The sequence below is a fragment of the Vicugna pacos genome, chromosome 24 (assembly GCF_048564905.1).
Source record: "Vicugna pacos chromosome 24, VicPac4, whole genome shotgun sequence".
Lineage (NCBI taxonomy): Eukaryota > Metazoa > Chordata > Mammalia > Artiodactyla > Camelidae > Vicugna > Vicugna pacos.
Genome location: NC_133010.1, coordinates 26541447 through 26560299, shown reverse-complemented (window position 1 = coordinate 26560299; position 18853 = coordinate 26541447). Strand labels below are relative to the sequence as shown.

The 18853-nt window shown below is 51.0% G+C and overlaps 1 protein-coding gene across 1 annotated transcript in view; it reads right to left on the bottom strand.

The window, feature by feature from the left end:
* Positions 1-288: 288 nt before the first annotated feature.
* RAB31 (RAB31, member RAS oncogene family) overlaps positions 289-18853 on the bottom strand; it is an 80595-nt gene continuing 62030 nt past the window's right edge. Inside the window, exons 6-7 of the mRNA XM_072949262.1 lie at positions 10664-10773; positions 289-705 (exon numbers count right to left, since the gene is read on the bottom strand). Of these exons, the coding sequence (XP_072805363.1) occupies positions 608-705; positions 10664-10773 (208 nt within the window). The 3' untranslated portion in view covers positions 289-607. The remainder of the gene's footprint in view (positions 706-10663; positions 10774-18853) is intronic.

The following is an 18853-nucleotide window of genomic DNA, read 5'->3' as shown; positions in this document are numbered from 1 at the left end:
CAGACTGGTTTCTTTGCTTTTAAGACCAAAACTTAGAGAAAGGTTCAAATCAAAGTCCGAGATGTAGGCAAGGGTTTTTAGTACCCCCTTCTCCACTTTCTTAACAGCTCGAGTGATGGTCCAATCACACTCCACTGAAAGGTGAGCCACCTTAGATTAACCTTTCAGTGAAGGCTGTGTACGTAACTAAGGCAAACGGCACTGAAGAAGTTCCTGAAATTTGGTTAGAAAACACGGGAAATCAGAGTGGACCACCACTTTGGAATCACACACGTAGTAAGCCAGGAAGACTTTTGTACAAATTTAGGAGTATTTCAAGGTTTTTAACAAAAAACTCAACTATACTTAATACCTAATATCCGTCTCCTCTGAGTGCATTTCATGCACTAAAAGCCTTTTTGCGGCCATGTTCTGGGTTTTCCCAGTTTTTGGAAATCCTTCTCCAGGGCCACTCCCTGCCCCGCTCCCTGCAGGTCTTCCAGGATGCCCAGCTGGCGAGCTCGCGCTCTCTGAGTGAGGTGCCGGCCCCCCGAGAGCGGGACGCCCTCCAGCAGAGCGCGGGCGGGTGGGCTCTGGCTTCCTCAAGCACAGCAGAGCCCGGCCCGGGTCAGCAGCACCGCCGGCCGGCCTGCGATGATGGCTTCCCAATTCTGATTGTTCCATTGTTTCCATTTTCATGCGGGTCCAAGGGTGGGATCTGGCGACCTGCAACGGAAGGAGGCCAAGGCTGAGTACCTTTTCCCAGCTGAACCCTCATGCAGACTATGGCTGGGCTGCTCACAAGGTAGCGGGGGCCACGGGGGGAGGTCTTACCCTGCCCTCCCTCGGCTGTATCAGGTCAAACTCGTGTTTAGAAAGTTCAGGAAAGGCAGAAGCAGCTTTCTGACAACACAGAACTCCCTGGATTCGGAACCCCTGCTCCTGAGCAAACAGCCACCTTCTCTGCACTGACATCAGCCCACGGGCCGCTCCCAGTCTCCCCGTGGGCCCATCCACCAGAACGAGCTGCTTCCGGGCCGGGCCCAGGGCTCCAGCTGCAACAGTGAGGGCTCGTCTCTGCACTTCTCAAAACAGAACTGGCGTGGGAGTCGTGCCCTTCCCGGTAACACCCTTCATTAACACTAAGCTCCCATCCCAAGTCCTGCCACTGTGCTTGGAGCGTGACCAGAAAGCCCTCAGAGACATTCTTCGCAGGGAACAGTTGACCACAAGTAATTTTATTTTAATTTTAAAGATTATCCTAGAGCCTCTGTTAATGCACTCAAACTAAAAGTAAGCAGGAGCTGGAGGGGGCGGGGAGGTAGCAGCCCAGGAGTATGCGCTTTGTGTTTGTTGGTTGGGTTTTGTTTTCCTTTGTGACAATAAAGATATTCTAGACCTGCGCTGATGGTGCCCATAAAAAACACTCAACTGTACATTTTAAATTGGTGAAATGTAGAGTATGTGAGTTTTAGCTCACATAAAGCTGTTTTTTAAAAGGCAGTGGAATCTGGAAATAAATATTTGTTTAAAAGCTCACAGTTTTAGGAGATTTTTTCAGAGGCACATCTTCAGTGGGTCCTGTGAGGCTGGTGGAATGGCTGTTAACGATCACCGTTTTATGACTAACCCAAGAACGCAGGTCACACACAGAAGGTCATGTCATTATCAGGTGGCATCTTGATTTTCCGAGGGGCCCCAAAGTCTGTGTCCTCCCCTCGGCCACGCCAGCGCTCTATCCCCCATGAAAAAGGCATGAAAAATGAGCTTGAAACAGGGATTTTAAAACATCAGCTAACTAGGATATCAGATTACCAGGTAAGCAGTAATTAGAAATGGAAGGGAAGTTAGTTCCAAAGACAAAGCCCTTCCCGCAAGTGGGTGCTGCACAAGGTCCAGAGAGAGTCACACAGCCTGGGAGAGGTGCGTTCTCGCAAGGGCGGACATCGTCAGCTTCCAAGGGATTAATGCATCTTGTAGTTTGGGTGGTACGGCCATTCCTCAAAGCTCACCAAACAGATGAGGTCACTGACAAGCACCCCAAATCCTCACCCACTTACAGAGCAGACGGGAAGGTTGTAGTGATGGCCATGGCCATGCTCTGCCATCTGTATCCCTGACAAAGCTTTGCAGGCCATTCTCAAAACAGCTCTGTCCTCATCCAGAAGCAAGTGAGCACGTACTTTCCCTCTGGACACGCTGTGCTTGTCTTCTTAGTCATCGCCGAAGGAAGCAAGCAGCGCGCTCCTGCTCTCCCAGCCCCACGTGGTGAGCAGAGCGGAGGGCCCCGTGACCACCGGCGCTCGGGCTTCCTGAGCTCAGAGCTTCCCAGCCCCGCGTCCCAGACTCCTCCAGAGAAAGGCGTGTGTGTTGGAGGGCTGGTCGTCCTCAGTTACAGCATTCCTTAAACTGTTTAAATGAACAACGTTTCCGGGCGGGAGGATATAGCTCAGTGGTGGAGTGTGTGCCTGGCATGCACAAGGTCCTGGGTTCCATCCCCAGTGCCTCCACCAAAACACATAAACCTAACCCCACCCCTGCAAAAAAATCCACGTGCCTCTTGAGGGTGTTAGGAGCTGCAATAGGGACTTTTGGGTCATAAATATTTTCGGACAAAACGGTAATTCTGATCGGTGCACACTGTTGCCCTAGTTAACGGACAAGTACTGCTCACTGATCAGCGTTTTTGATGATACGAAAATCCATGTCCTGTGCTAACAGCAACTTCATGGTGTTCTTAAAATGTCAGCCCTAAAGTGAGCGAAAGAGCGTTAGACCTCCAGCCTTCCTGTACACAACTTCGTCTGCAATGCCTCGTGCCATACATTTTCGTAAGTTTTTTCCTACGAAAAGTACTGCAAATAGTTAAGAAGCTCATCCATAAGACATTCATTAAAGTCACAAAAAATGGTCCCCTCTTATTTGCTTTAAACTGTGAGCAACGTTTTTGAATCAGTGACCTGACTTCTGAGAGATGCCAGAGTCTATTCATCTTCAAAATATCCCGAATCTCACTTAACAGGACCAAATACTTCTCCAAGACGAAATTACTGCAGTTTCCTTAGACTTGGATCTTCTTATCTGGCAGAAAGAGTTTAGAGATCTGAGAGTAAGTGTCCCAGCTGAGTGAATCTGGACACGTTCTCTGATATCTCTGTGACTGCCTTTCCCCACCTAGAAAAAAGATACGGGAAGTAGTGTGGGGACGACACACCACAGCCACGTGCGGTTGCTGTCATGGCAGGACCTGGCAACAGTGGACGGGTCCCCAGCCGTCCCAGGCTCCAGCCGCAGCTCGGGTGAGGTCTGAGCAGGGAGACACCCCGTGTTCCCGGCTCACCGCAGTGGAAACCTGGGGTTTGGTGACCAGGATTGGGGCCAACCTGTTCTTTAACAGAACACTCGACCTGGGAGGGGTCCACACAGTCCAACTTCAAACAGCAAGGAGAAAGGAAGTGCTTCCAATGAGGCAAGCACCTCCAAAGGAGGAGGAAGCCAGCAGCGCTGTGAAAGCACACCAAGACCTTACATCTTGTGATCTGAGTTATCTGGAACCTGCTGAAAGGTTAAATGCGCTTACACAATGGAGCAGTTCTGGAAAATGACCGTGGCGTTTGGTACCAAGGTGATCACCTTGGAACACCGCTGACTCAGTGTTTCGTACACGGGCACAGACTAGGACAAAACTATATACACAAACATCGGAAAAGGCTCTGAGCATGACTGTGTGTTCCTGCTCTTACAAAACGTCCTCTGAGTACACATTCTCCAGACAAGTCATCCTGGTGTATAAATCTCAGGGCAGGGTGTTTATTTTAATAAGGTTTGGATTGTGTAAGATTCTGCTTGGAAAAACTTAAGACTTTTTTTTTTTGAGTTCCGTTTTCCTGAAAGTTGACACCCTAGAGAAAAAGCAGGTTCTATAAATGATTCCTCAAGGACGCAAGATGGGCGAGACCCAATTCCAAGCGATAAACTACATCGTCACGGCTCTGGCCTGGGGCTGCAAAGCTCTGACACACGACAGAAATAAAACAGCGGGCTCGCTGCAGCTGCCCCTCCCCGTGTGGCGGGCCGGCCACTTCCCGCGCAGGCCTGGGACCCCCCGCCTCTCATTCCAGTCCCAGGGTCCACAAGCTCCATTTTGTTTCGCTGGGTGTTAGAGGTGTTGGTGTTGCCCAGTCACTTCCATTTCTTGATCCTGGTTTTCTAAATCATGCAGCTTAGTGCACCGACCAACTTTACTAGGACTTGGCAGCGGTCACTCTTGGCGATGAGCTCCAAGCCTCTTCCTTTATTTAGAAGGGGGGGGTCTCTAGGGAACAGTGCCGTGGCTGACAATCACGGAACGTCCCCCTGGGGAAGCACACGCAGGACACCTGAGGGCATCCTCTGAACCGTCCTTTTGCTGCCGTAAAGAAGACAGATGACCCGGAATATTAAAGAGTCTAGGCCTAGGACCAGAACCCCTTAGGGTCAGGGAGTGAGTCGAGCCAGGGCCTGGCACAAGTCCAGGCCAGGGGTGGCGAGAGGCTTAATTTGGGGGCAGTGGGGGAAGCAGAAAACAAAGATGAAAAGAGAAGTGGAGCAGGTGCCAACTGGTGGGAAGTGGGTGGGTGAGGAGGGACGCAGAGATAGGACGTCAAAGCCTAGGAGCTGAAGGAAGGGTGACGCCCAGCAGAGGAGGGTAGGGGGTGGCCACCCCGCCAAGGGTCCCAAGTGCCAAACGTCTTCAACATGGAGGGGCTGGAGTTCCTCTAAGGTCATCAGGCCTCCCTACCATTCAAAGGCATCATTTCCTTATAGTTTATTTTTTAATTAATAGACCACTATTTGGGGGGGGAGCAGTTTTAGGTTTATAGAAAAAATTGAGCATAAAGTACAGGGAGTTCGCACACACGCCTCCCCCGCCTCCTCAGCTTCCTCCATTCCAACATCTTGCAGGAGTCGGGAACAGTTATCAAAACTAGCCATCGCTAATCAGCAAGTGAGTGACGTCCATGGTGTACAGCAGGGCTCTCCGTGCTGCACATTCTGTGGGTGCTGATAAATGTACACTGACCACCATTACAGCGTCACAGAGAATAGTTCACAGCCCTAAAACTCTGCTGCTCCACCCCGTCGCCCCCCAGCCCCCCGCAACCGCTGATCTTCGCACTGTCTCCGTGGTTTTGCCTTTTCCAGAATGCCACACAGTTGGAATCACACAGCAGGTAGCCTTTTCACCTGGTAAATATGCATTTAAGGGTCTCTCGTGCGTTTCCATGGCCTGTTAGCTCATTTCCCCTTATGGATGGATAATATTCTATTGCATGGATCTACACTTTTACTTTTCATTTTACCACTTAAAACTTATGAGACGTGCACAAAAAAAAAAACACAAGCCACACAGAACAAATCTAACAAGCTAGACTTCATCAAAGTGAAAAACTCCTGCTCCTCCAAAGACACTGTGAAGAAAATGAAAAGACACAGGGAAGTATATTCAATTTCTTGTAATAACATATAATGGAAGAGAATCTGAAGAAAGAAAATATACCTGTGTGCGTATGTATAACTGAATCGCTTTGCTGTACACCTGAAACTAACATTGTAAATCAACTATATTTCAATTAAAAACTTTTTTTAAATGTATGAAAAGACAAGCCACAGTCTGGGCAAACATATTTAAAAAACAAACATCTGACAAAGAGCATGTATCCAAAATCTAGAAATCATCTTTAGGACCTGACCATAAGCAAACAACTCAATACAAAATGGGCAAAGCTGGAACCGAGGCTTCACAGAAGACTGCGAGTGGGCACAGGAAAAGGCGCTCCGTGTTACTGTAACTAGGAAGGCGGGCTTAAGACCACAGGGCGAGGCGGAGGGTGTAGCTCAGTGGTAGCGCACGTGCTTAGCATGCCCGAGGCCCCAGATTCAATCCCCCATACCTCCACTAAAAAAAAAATTAAAATAGATAAACCTAATTACCTCCCTCTACCAAAAAAACCCCAAAAAACAAAATACACAGGAGAGACCACCATACTCCCGTTTGAACGACTGGAATCTATCAGCGGGCCGTTCCCGTGCTGGTGAGGATGCGGGGCTACTGGAGCTTCATCCACTGGTGCTGAGGCCACCTCGGGGAGTGGTTCGGCCGCCCCTTGGACAGCGAACCACTGCCTCCTAGGTAAGCCAGACACGCGCCCCTGGGTATTCACCCACAAAGACTTGTGCGTGGGTGCTCACAGCAGCCTTGCCCACAATTGCCAAAACCTGATAACAACCCAAAGGTTTCTGGGAACGAATTGACAGATTTTTACGCAGTGGGGCACCACTCAGCAATTAAATGGAACTCAGGAACATCCACGTTGTGTTAAAACTCTGTAGGACAATGACAAAACTGCTTGAATGAAGAAACTGCATGGAGGGAAAAGGGAGAAAGATGGAGAGGGAACTGACTCCTTATGAGGCGAAAAGACACGCCAGCTAATTCTATCCCTGTGTGGAGCTTATTTGTATCCAGATCCAAACAAACTGTGAAACGCAAACACAGAAACCATGCTTGACAATAATGAGCTACCTGAAAATCTGACGCTAGATATTTGATGATGTTAATATGTAACAGCATTGTGACTATTGATGTGATCATGTATTGTCATTAAGCTAAAGAAGATTACAGACTGAAAATATTTACAGACGATATGGTATCTGGGGTTCTCTTCAAAATAATACAGGTGGAAAGTCGTGGCTGGGGGCGGGGGGGAATGTGGGCCAGAGATGAAACCAGGTGGCCATGAGGACAGTCTGCCCTCCATCTCCCCAGGTTCTGTATCTGAGGATTCAATGCACTGCAGACTGAGAACAGTCAGGGAAAAAACATTCCAGAAAGTTCCAAAGAGCAAAACTAGAATTTGCCACACTGGTAACTATCTGAATAGCATTTAGAACTATAGCATTTACGTAGTCTTAGGTATCACATGTAAACTGGAGGTGATGTGAAGTATACGGGAGGACGTGCGTGGCTACATGCAAGTATTACAGCCTTTTACACACGGAACTTGAGCATCCTGGGATGTTGGTACCCGCGGGGTCCCGGAAGCAGTCCTCCAAGGACACTGAGGGACAACTGCACGTGATGGTTCACTACGTTATTCAGTTTACTGGTGTATATGTTTAAATATCCCCGTAATAAAGTCTTCTTTTTTTTTTTAAGTTCCCTGCAATCTCATCACTGCTAACATTTTAATGTGTGTGCCCCCTTCCAGTCTTTACCCAGAAAAATATGTCTGCTATTACATATTATCTGCTTCACATTTTATAAAATCAGGATATTACACAACTGCTCTGCAACGTTTGTTTCACACTCCACAATTTAACGTCAGCAAAGAAGGATTTACATCCTCATTTTTAATCACTGGTTTATACTGCTGTACTATGACTTCTTAAGAATTATTTCCCCAGGTTTGGATGGGGGAGTCGTTTCCTGTTTTTCACCATCATGAATAATGCTACCATAAACTGCCAGTGAGGAGTGACACAGACCAGCAGCTGAGAGCGTGGGCTCGGGGGCCCTGCCGCCGGCCTTGTTTAATCCTGGCCTCTCGCTCAGCGGTGACCCAGAGCAGCGTGCAAACCTCTCCAAGCCTCAACCTCCTCTGACGTAAAACAGGGCCGACAACGGGGCCCATTTCGTGAGATGAAGCTTGCAGTAACGAGTTAACATAAGCCAAGCAACTGCAACAATGGCCCAGGGTGAGAACTCACTGTAAGGTAAACATAAGATGACCATACTTTGCACGCTTGATCAATTTCTGCCTTAGACTCCCTGGGACAAAAGACAGGAGAGTTTGGGGCTTCTGATACCCAACGTGCCTGTTTCTGAAACTGCGTGATTTCGCTGGGGCGAGCTCTCTTACACGCACTTGCTAAAGTGAGTTCTGGGGGGATAAGGACGTGACCAGCTTTACCGCCATCTTTTCCTTGGGCCTTGGTGGCTCAACTGACCTTCGTTTGACAGCTTGCTGTACTGTGTTATAAAATGTGCAGACGTTTTGTTTCGTTCTCAAACTTTTTAACCTGTTCCAAACCAAAAATGACTACCGAGGAAACTCCAAAACTCCAACACTCTTCGCAGCGACGGATGGCAACAGACAGACGTGACTGCCGCCCACAAGGCTTAGCTTCCTGTCTTTCACATTAACACCCTATTCTAATTTCTCCAAACACATATGCCTGTACCTCTAATTACATTCCCTTTTAAAAAGCAATCACTTCTCACCTTGTTCTCAGACCCACAGCACACAAACAAAACCCCTAGTGCAGTGTCTCCAGATGTGGCTTTCAGGACCCCGCTCCTTCTGCACGGTCGGCGCGCACGGGAGCGGAGCAGAAGCGCAGCCCCGGTCCAGACGTTTTTCCTGGCGAGCCTGCAGCCCCACCTCTTCTTGCCCTCAGGGAGAGACTTGTTTTCTCAAGGGGCGGGAGTTTGAGTTGAGGACTGCGGCCAGACCACCCCGAAGAGGCAGCACCTACGTCCTTCAGAGGTAGCTTCGGCCTGGAAACAGACAGGATTCTGCTAAACATTCCTGTTAGGGAAGACACTAACTCACGTTCCAAAATCACAGTCGTCCCATTTCTGGCTTCTGAACACTCGGGAAAGGTGACGAGAAAATGTGTCTCTTGGTCCGAGTCGACGGGAATTCCTTTTGCTCAAGCACAGCTCTTCAAAGCCGTGCTTTTCGTCCCCGTCCCTGCGCTTGGCTGTCGGTGGCCTCTTCTCTCCCAGCGTGTGGTCTCAGCAGCCCTGCCCCGCGGGGGCGCGGGGCTCAGCGACAGCTCGTCCTGCTCTGAGCTCAGGGAGGAGCAGGCGTAACTCAAGTTGGGGAGGGGACAGAAAAGCAAACGAGGGGGCCTGCTGCGACGTAGCCAGGAGTGCTCGGTCCTGCAAGCAGGCACCCACAGCCCGCTCTGAAGACGTCCACCTGAAGGAACAGGAGGCCCACGGAGGCACCGGGGCTCCTGGGGCGGGTGGGGGAGGCTGACTGCCAGCTGGGTCTGCAGCCTTAGGCTCGTTTTCTTCTTTGAGGTCCTTCTGTCATTTTTTTTTTTTACTGAAAGAATGACTTTGCATAAACCTCAGACAATCCCCTGGCTTGTGCAGAAATGCCAAGCTGAATCTCTGGTACGCGGAGCCACACCAGGGCTGGGAAGAGGGCCCGGGAAACTGTCAGGAGCTGGACGTGGGACAGGAGTGAAGGTCACACTATCAGGAGCTGCCCTGCTTCACGAAGTCAAACCGTTAACGGAAACGAGATGTTTACTACAACTAGCCCGAGGTACCAGAAAAGCTGAACGTCCCCAGAAAGGACCGAGTTTGGCCTAAGGACACGTGAGGTGAATGGAATGAGCTCAGGCCAAACCCAGTGAGCTGTCACCCAGACACACAGCAGAGCCTGGCGCCCACGCTGCAACCATGGGAAGGAGCCGGAGTCTGGGGGTGTGAGGTCTCCAGCGTTCAGGCCCACGAGCCTGGAGAACACTATTCTGTTGAGAGTGTGAAATACCAGCAGGAAAATGCATTCTTCTGAAGGAGGAAGGGGGGAAGGTGGCAAGGACCCCAGGAGACAAGCGGGGCCAGGGCTGTAGACACCTGGCTGCCTTCTGCACCTCTCTGGGTCTGGTGAGGAGCCCAGGGCCCATCTCCAGCTGACTTTCCTTCCAGCCGAGACTCAGGCGAAACATTTCCTGCTGAGGGTTCTCAGTGTCTGAAGTAATAAACCAAGCCAGTCCAAAGGAAACTGAATCTGTTGTGGGAAGCCACGGCCCCTCTGGCCTGGAAAGCATCGCCGACAATGACTTCAGGCCAGAGGGAGATCCAGCCACCCATTTCCCTCTGCATTCCCTTGTGGAATCATCTGCAGACAAGATACTTGACAGCAACTGCCAACTGTTCTGGGGTTTGACTTTTCCTGGGATGGGAAGCCCAGGACTTTGAGTCCTGGCACCTCACTAAGCATGTGCCCTGTGGGCATCTAAAGACACGATGTCCCAAGACGGCTGCTGGCAGGTCGCTCTCTGAGGGGACCCACGACACAGCGCTGTTACCAGAGAGGCTGTGAAGGTGCACTATGGCCATCGGCTGGGAAACAGCCCAAGATGAGGCTTCTTTGTGGGACCAACATAAAGAAATGGAAGCAAACAGGACCCAGGACTGGAGACGAAGAGGGAAGCCTGCACCTCCTGTTAATAACCGACCAGAAATGAGGAAAACCTTTACACGCCGACTCTCCACCCAGTTTCCAGTCTCAAGGCATGTGGGACACAGACACGACCGCCTGTTGACGTCACCAGGTGAAAGAAATTACTCAAAGCTTCTCTTGTTTTGTTTGCCTAGAGTCATTCGGTTTAAGGGGTGACTTTGGTTTTCCACACCTTATCACTCTATTTTATGTCTCCTCCCCTCTACATACTAATGTAAAATGCTACAGGGAACATCATTCTTTGATTAAAATAATTTTTTTTTCAGTGGGGTTACTTCCTCTTGATTCACAGAACACAGACCCAGCACGTTAAAGCACAGGATGGCGGGGACAGAACTGGGAGGCATCCAGCAAGTTCACACTGGAAAAGCTCTCCTCTCCTCTGACTCCACGAGGCGTGAACATGCAAGCTGGGCTGAAAGCGCAGATCGGGTACTCACTGATCCCCTGGAAGAGCTCCTCGACGTTGATAGCGTTTTTGGCGCTTGTTTCAACCACGACGGCTCCGATGGACTCTGCGTACTCCCTAGCGTCCTTCAGGGGAACCTCCCTGGAAAACAGGTCAGACCCAGACAGAGATGAGTGCTTGTCTGTAAAGAATAAATAACCCAACAGGCTGAAGAAGAGGCTCATGTAGAATCAGCTCCCTCGTGTTCCTGCAGAACAACGACTCGGCTGCTCAGCCACGTATTAATAGCCTCGGGTGGCTGAGCCTTCATAAAGTTTAAAACGTGGTCTCTGGCCCCACGGAGACAAGACGTGCAAGCATGGAACACAGCCCACGGTCCTGCTGAAGGAAGGAATTCCAGAACAGCAGGAAGAGGCATCCTGAGCGAGCAAGGAGGGACCCAGCCCCGCTTCTGGTGTTCGGGCTGACTGCAAAATTTTTCCCCATGACAATGACAATGTTTTTTAAAAATCACACGTGTATGTGCACACGCGTGCAAACGTGCTTCTGTGAGACTCTCACAAATCAGAGGAAACACGTGACCTGATCTGGAAGTTAGGAAATGACACGCTTACGGCTGCAGCGGCTTACCTGGACTTTCACCTCCAACAGGCTTTTAGGACACGAACTCTATACAGATGAATAATCTAAACAGACATTTACCAATCTACTTTTAATCTGAAGATACTGTGGTGGATCCAAAGATTAAAAAAAGACACAGTGCCTATCCTCTGGCAGCTCATTCATTTATTTAACAACTGTTCAGAGAGCGCTGCAGTCTGCCAGCCCCTCTCGTAGGTACAGAGAAATCCCTAGTCCTTGCCTTCTGGATCCTGCCCTTGAGAGCGAAGACACGCACGTCCACGGTCACGGGAAGCCAAAGCACTGTAGCATGTGCGTTACGTGGACAACAAAGTGCTTCAAGAGCTGAGGGGCAGAAAGTGATGCTCTACCAACAGAACCCAGGTGGGCGCCATGGAGGAGGTCACCGAAGTGTGGCCTTGAGAAGCAGCAAAAATGGGATGAGGGCCTGTGATGCAAAGGCCTGACAAAGGCCCCCATCCTCCCATCTCCCCACCCCAGGTACTGCTGAAAGTCCACTCCGCGCCCAGCACTATCCGGGTCCACTCCGTGCCCAGCACTGCCCAGGTCCACCCCGCACCCAGCACTGCCCAGGTCCACTCCGCACCCAGCACTGCCCAGGTCCACCCCGCACCCAGCACTGCCCAGGTCCACCCCGCACCCAGCACAGCCTAAGTCCACTCCTCATCCAGCACTACCTTGGGTGGATTGACAACAGAGGATTGACAATGAAGGATGTGGTATCTGGGCGGGGGACCAGGAGGGCACCTCGTGGCCATGGAGGGACAGTGACAGGCTCAGCTCCACATTCTAGGGGAAAATGGTGCACAAAGGGGCCTAAAGAGGAGAGTGAAGAGAAGGGTTGGGGGGTCCTCCGGTGCTGCGGGTGAGAGAGGAGGGCAGACGGGGGGAAAGCAGCACTGGGAGACAGGGTAGACCCCCACCCCAGTCCCTTCCCTCGCCCCCCCAACATGCCTCATCAGTGGTTTCAACCAGTTTATAAAGTTACTGGGAAAATTCTACCTGACTTTTAAATTCTTTCCAGCCCCCAAATCACAAGAGAGGAGGAATTTTCAGGCACTGGGGGGAAGGGGCCCCCCCACCGCACTGGAGATGTGGGCCCAGCACCTCCACCAGAGAAGCAGCCTCCTGAGTGGAGTCCGTGCAGAATCTGCATGCATGTTGTCTTTCTCACCAGAGACACACGGGGAAGAAATTACCCCAGAATTTACCCTCCTTCTTGTTTCTAACAGACCAGCCCCAGGCCTCTCGGTTATTTAAAAAAGTCTTCAGTTTTTTGTGGGATGAACTGTACACTGAAATATTCCAGGAAAGGGCTCTTCTGGGCTCAGTCTGGCCCAAAGGTGGGGCAGATAAGAAGGCCATGTCTGCTAATCTCTGAGCGGGGAGGGCACACTTGTCAACCAAGGAAGCTGCCGAGACCCCAAGGCTGGGAGGGCGGAGTCCCGGGAGGGGGCAGGGGAGCAGCTCGCAACCCACCCCTGGACCTCGTCCTGTGTGCCCTTCCGTTGGCCAGCTCCTAACCTGTATCCTTTGCAGGGAAACCAGTCGTTAAGTCTAGTGTGTCCTTGAGTTCTGTGAGTCTGCTCCAGTGAGTTACTGACCCTGGTGGGGGTGGGCCAGGGGACCATCCCCCCGAGATCGGCAGTCTGTTGGGCAGGAGTGTGGGTAACTTGGGGACACCCCAGACCTGAGCTGGCGCCTGGAGTGGGGGCAGTCTTGTGGCACTGAGTTCTCCATTCGGAGGGGTCTGCGCTCACTCTGGGTAGTGACCGTCAGAAACAGGTGGAACTGCAGGACACCCGGCTGGTGTCAGAAAATTGTTGGAACAAATGGTACAGCTACGATCTGAAAGAAGGCCCCCAGAAAGGGGAGCATGGGCTTCCTTGGAGCATCTGGCAGACATGTGACCATCGGGTGACCTTGGGAACCCCTCCAGCTGTGTCTCAGAAGAGGCCATGCACAGCCTGGTGACGGTGGAAGGCCACCGTTGCTGACTGGCCTTCTGTCATCGTGACCACAGGACACCCTGGCATCAGTGACTTCTGTCCGTTTCTTCCCATAAATATTTACCAAGCGTCTGCCGTAGGCTGGGCACTGTGTGAGGCCTTAAAACAGGTAAACTGAAACGAGTTCACCCAAGCCGAGGCACAAACACACAGCCAGTCAATTTTGATGGGAAAGATTATTTTCAGACTTTGTAGATCAAGCTCCCGACAGGAAGTCAGGACTCCCCGAAATCACCCTGGAGACCACGGGAGAAGATACTGACGTCAAGGGACCACAGGAAGAGACCGGAGTCAGCACCAGGCTGCAGAGCTGGGTGGTGGGGAGAGAAAGCGGCACGGGCCAGGACCGGGATGGGTGACGACCTCCAGCAGGGTTAGCTGCGCGGGGTGTGGTGCCAGCCGCAGAGGCTCATCGCTACGTCAACAGCCGTGGGCTTTGAAAATACAGCTGCTCTGTTTATACTGACTGCCCTTCTGCTCTTCCTGTAAACCTGCTGCCTCCCAGGCCAGGAACCACAGAGGCATCGTAGAAGGCCCCCCGTCTCCTCTCAGTGCTAAGTGATGAAGTCCGCTCACTCTCCCTGGTCAGGCCCTTGTCACCTGTCGCACAGACTTCTGCAACGGCCACTACCTGGCCCTCCAGGCTCCAACCATCACCCGCGTGCTCACTGTGGGGATCTTTCAAAACTGCAAATCCATCAGATGGTCCCGTGAACAGACTTCACTGATGTCGGGCCACAGCCTCAGGTGGGCTGAAGCCCAGCGCCTTGGCAGGACCAGACTCTCCAGCCGCTGCCTCTGGCCCCGGGCCCCGAGACACAGCCGCTCCCAGTGGGCAGCCGTCCTGGGGACTTGCTGTGCTTGTGTCTGCTTCTGGGCCCTGCACCTGCTCCTGCCCGGCCCTCCCCGGCACTTGGCAGGGGTCCACATGTGGCCTCCGGGAGAGCGGGGTCCAGCACCGCTCCTCCTAGAGTGGGCCCCCGCCCGCCCCCGCAGCCTGCGTGCACCCTCTTCGTGCCCCCATCCCAGGGGATGCCTGTCCCCCTGACGTGCGGTGGATCTCTGACCCTCAGGGGGCTGTGTGTCAGGGGGCTGGCACCTGGGGGTGATCGCTAAGTACCTGCTGAACAACTGAGTGACAAGATTCCCCCGTCAGGGTGCAGGAGGACGCAGGTAGGGGGCTGTGCGGACTTCAGAGGAAGTGCAACGGGAAAAGTCCCGGGGATGAGGGTGGAGACTCACCCAGCCTTCCACAAGGGCCGGGAGGGGGGCTGAGGGCTGAAAACACACAGAAGGGGGGCGTCTCCTCCCAGACCCAGACTCTGATGGGAATCAGATGTTGCATTTCAGCCTGCCTTGTCTTGGGACACAGGCGGAAGCCTGGGCTGGCCCAGCGCTGCAGCGCTGGGAGGTGCTCCGTGGGGAGGACGGCAGGAAACAACATTCTTGCGGTTCCGGCCAGTCCCCAGGCTGCGCTGCCCAGCAAGGGTCCTTGTTTTGTTGTTGGTGTAACCCGGCAACAGGGCAGCTAGGCTATTTAATTCCTGGTGATCCTCCTCTGAGGTCGGCAAGGGGAGAGGGGGTCAGCATCCCAGGAAGGAGCTCCTGCCCACCCCCCGCCCCGAGGAGGGCAGAATAATGCTCCGTCCCCAGGGGTTCACGGGCAAGTGCCTCGTGTCCCCCCCGAAAGGCGGTGGAGCTAGAGGACTTGCCCTGGGCTGCCTGTGCAGAGGAGCCCGAGTTCAGAACCTTTCACAGGTGGCCTCGTGGGTACCTAAGGTGAGGAAGGCAGCTCAAGCGTGCTGCTCACAGAAGTAAAATCACGTCCTCCTTCAGGAAACGGCCCCTTCAGGTCGCCCTCCCTCGGGTCTTAGCTCCCGTCTCTTCCAGATCGGGTAAACGCTTCACCGTTTTAAATGGAGCATAACTTGATATCATAAGGTGCTCAAAACTATAGCCGGCACGTAGAAAGTGATGCATCACCAGTGTTTACTTGATAAATCTTTACAAAGACGGCACTGTTTTCTAACAGAATGCCAGAAGGACTGAGGAAACCAAGCAAATGGAGGAAACAAGTAAGTGGGAGGCTCAAAAGACCCTGAGTTTATCTGGCTCAAGCCCCCCATCTCGCGGCGCAGGGGGCTGCCAGCGCAGTCATCACCACTCCACAAAAGGAGGAGGGAACACGGGCTATTTCAGCCAACTCATAAACACATTCACTTCCATAAATCACTCCAGGAGTAAGATTACATCTCAGTGTAAAGTCCTTTCTCCATGAGAAAAGTCTGACATTAATTCTGAGTAACTTTTATTCAGAGATGGAGCACAGCTTTTCACCAGCTATGGGAATTTCTTGTTCTGCCACATTCTTGTGCGTGTTCTCTGCACATTTTGGTTTGGACTGTTTAGATTTTCTTCTTATTTACTTGCAAGTGCTCTTTGCATATAAAGGAACCTAGCCCTTCAGAATATATTTTCCACATGTTTTTCAGCTTATCATTTGTATTCAGATGTTGCTTGTGGCATTTCTGCCACACAGTAGTTTCTATGTAGGCAGACTTACTGGTGATTTTCTTCTATGGCTTCTGGGGTTTGTATCATGATTGAACAGTTTGTTTCAACTCCAGAATTATTTTTAAAATTCAACTGTGTTCTCCAATTTTTATGGCTTTGTTACTTTACACTTAAATCCTCGATCCATTTTGAATTTTCTCTTATTTTTCCTGACCAGCTAATTATCCCCCAAACTATAAACTATCCCTTTTTTGCTCTTTTTTAAATGTCACCTTTATCACATACTAAATATTGCTACGTATTTCACTCTGCTTCTTGACGCTGCAGTCTGTGCACTGATTTTCTGTCTAGGTCCGTGACAACGCTGTGCTGATTTATTACTGAATCATTAAAATATTTTTCAGTATCTGCTGGGGTCAGTCCCTCCAATACTACTTCTGCCTGTTTGTTTTTCTAGGTGAGTTTTAGGATCATTTTGTAAAATCTCTTTTAAAGTGTTATTTTAAATGATTCCAATTAACCTGCCTGGCGTCCCAGTGAATTTGTGATTTAAGTTAGAGCCAGCTGACATCTTTACAATACTGCTCAGTTTTCCTATCCCAGGAGTACGTACCTATTTTCACTTGTTAGAGTCTTCTTCACTGTCTTACCTTACAGCTGCCACGTTTATCTACACAGGCCTCTGCTCGCTTCTTGCTAAATTCATTTCTAGGAATCACAGTATTTCAAATTTTAAAAATGACACGTACACATCAAAAAAGCCTATTCCTCAGATTTATACTGCTATTATAAAGGGAGTTCTACCTTCCCTTTGATTTTCTAATTGATTATTATTTGTATACAGGTGAAGAATAGCTTTTTAGTAGATAGTTGTGCTCACACTTAAAGGAGCGCACATGAAAATGAGGGTCATGTGACTCATGCATCAGATTCACGCCTCTGCAGCGTTAGCGTGCACAGAGAGAGGGAGGCTGAAACACTGCTGGCAGGACCACCATGCGATTCCTAAGAGTTTGTGGTTAACTGCAGAAGCACCACATCTTCTCAGGAGTTTTCTGGTATCTTAGAGCAGGTGCACAAAAGTCCTCACTTTCCCAGGAAATTAAACATGTAAGTTAAAAAGCAGATCTCTCAGTTTCTAGAAACAGGAAATGAGAACAAACATCCAAGAGCTCTCACTCCTCTCGGTCACCCAGCAGTCATCTCTCAGCCTTCCGTGGACGCCCCCAGGGGGCCCCTCAGCTCTTTCGGGGAATCAGTCTCAGGTGTGTTCTACAGACCACCCAGCCCGTGACTACTTGGCGCTCGTCAGAAATGGGGACCCCGTCCCCAGACCTACTGAACCAGAATGTCTTCTGGGCAAGTGCCAGACATAGGCATTTCAGCCACTTCCTGGCAGCTTCTTACGTTTCCTATAGCTTGAGAATAACTCCTCTAGAAGGTAGGCTGTAAAACACTGACTGATATTTTTGCAGCCTGTCCAATTCATCATCTGACACTGCAAAGTCCAGAGTGTGGAAATCTGTATCGAGATGCCTACACCTAGGATATAATAAGATACATTTATCAGGCACCATGTTACAAGGGGTAAAATAAAGGGACAGTGGCCGCACGAGCTCTCCCCCAAAGACACGTTCTGGTGCTCCTGGTGTGTTCTGGCGTGCATATTACATTTCTAAAATACCACACCGGCCATAACCAAGCGTTTTATATTCTGCCAGACTCCAGGGATGCAACAGTTACCATGTCATTAAAAAATGCCTGCTCCGTGTTTTCACTCTCTCCCCGACCTTCCAAGACCTTCAAAGCCTGAACAGCCAACCCAGAGGGCCATGAGCGCACAGCAAGGCAGCCGTGAGCGGAGACAGCGGTTGAACGCCTGCTGGAATTGTTCCCACGTGTCTAAGGCATCCTAGCCGAAAGCCATGGAAATCGTTCACCATGTTTCACCAAAGCCCAGCGGACGACGGTTGCAGGCTGTCTGCAGAGGCTGCCACACGCCGCCAGTGCCCTCGGTCTCCCCCACTCCCTCCACAGCCGCTAAAGCGGCTACTCGGGGCTTGCTGTGCCCCCATCACCTCCTGTCACCTCTCAACATCCAAGATATCTGGGTAACGCCCGGAGGAGGCAATCATTTTAGCAGTAATTAAAGCAGCAAAATCTCTGTTCAAAATGCCAGTTCTTCTCGACACTCCTTACCTGTGAGGTGGAACTAAAACTTAAATGAACTTTACAAGATAAGAATTACTACCTTCGCCATAAGTACCTCATTGGACGATCACACTTTACAACGACCCAAGCACTCACAGTTAAAGCAGCTGACGTGTGTCCCCTGGGAAGAATGTCTGTCCCAGGGGGCCATGCCTGCTGTCCATAAAGGCTGTTCACCTGCGGCCACATTCCTGGTGTCAAGTTCAAACAAGCAGTGTCAGGTTCCTGCCGCAGACTCAGAGGGACTGTTTCTCATGGAAAAGGTCAGAATTTGAATCAAACGAGGGCTGAGCAGAAAACACGGGTTCCCAAGGAGGGGCTGGCCATTCATTCCCTCTTAACACCTCTTCTCCAGACAGAAATTTTGGCTAGTGCCTTGAGGTCAGAGAGGAACACGGGAAAAAACTGTTAGCGCAAATTCTCTGAGCAGAATCAAATCAGCTGCCTGGTGGTTCAGAAATGATTTTCCCTCATGGATCCTGCTTGCACTTCTTACAAGACGAATTTAAATGTCAGCTCTGGGACGGACTCCCTGGGTCTGAAGCTGGGCCCACGCCTCTGAGCCACAGGACTCGGGCCAGCTCCCCAGCTCCGCGCCTCCGCGTCCTTACGGTAAGATGGGAGAATGCGTGTATCTCTCACAGGGCTGGGATGAACACAGACTACGCAGTGCGTAGTGAGCACTGAATTCAGGTGGACCAGGATGAGGATGACGAGGGTTAACTGGTTTTCAGTTCACTGCCTAAGTGAATAGTAAATAAAGATAAACAAATACCGTGCCCCTGACATGGCTGAAATTCTTCACAGAAGTTACATTTTGAGCTCTGAAAGCTCTGGGCAATGCG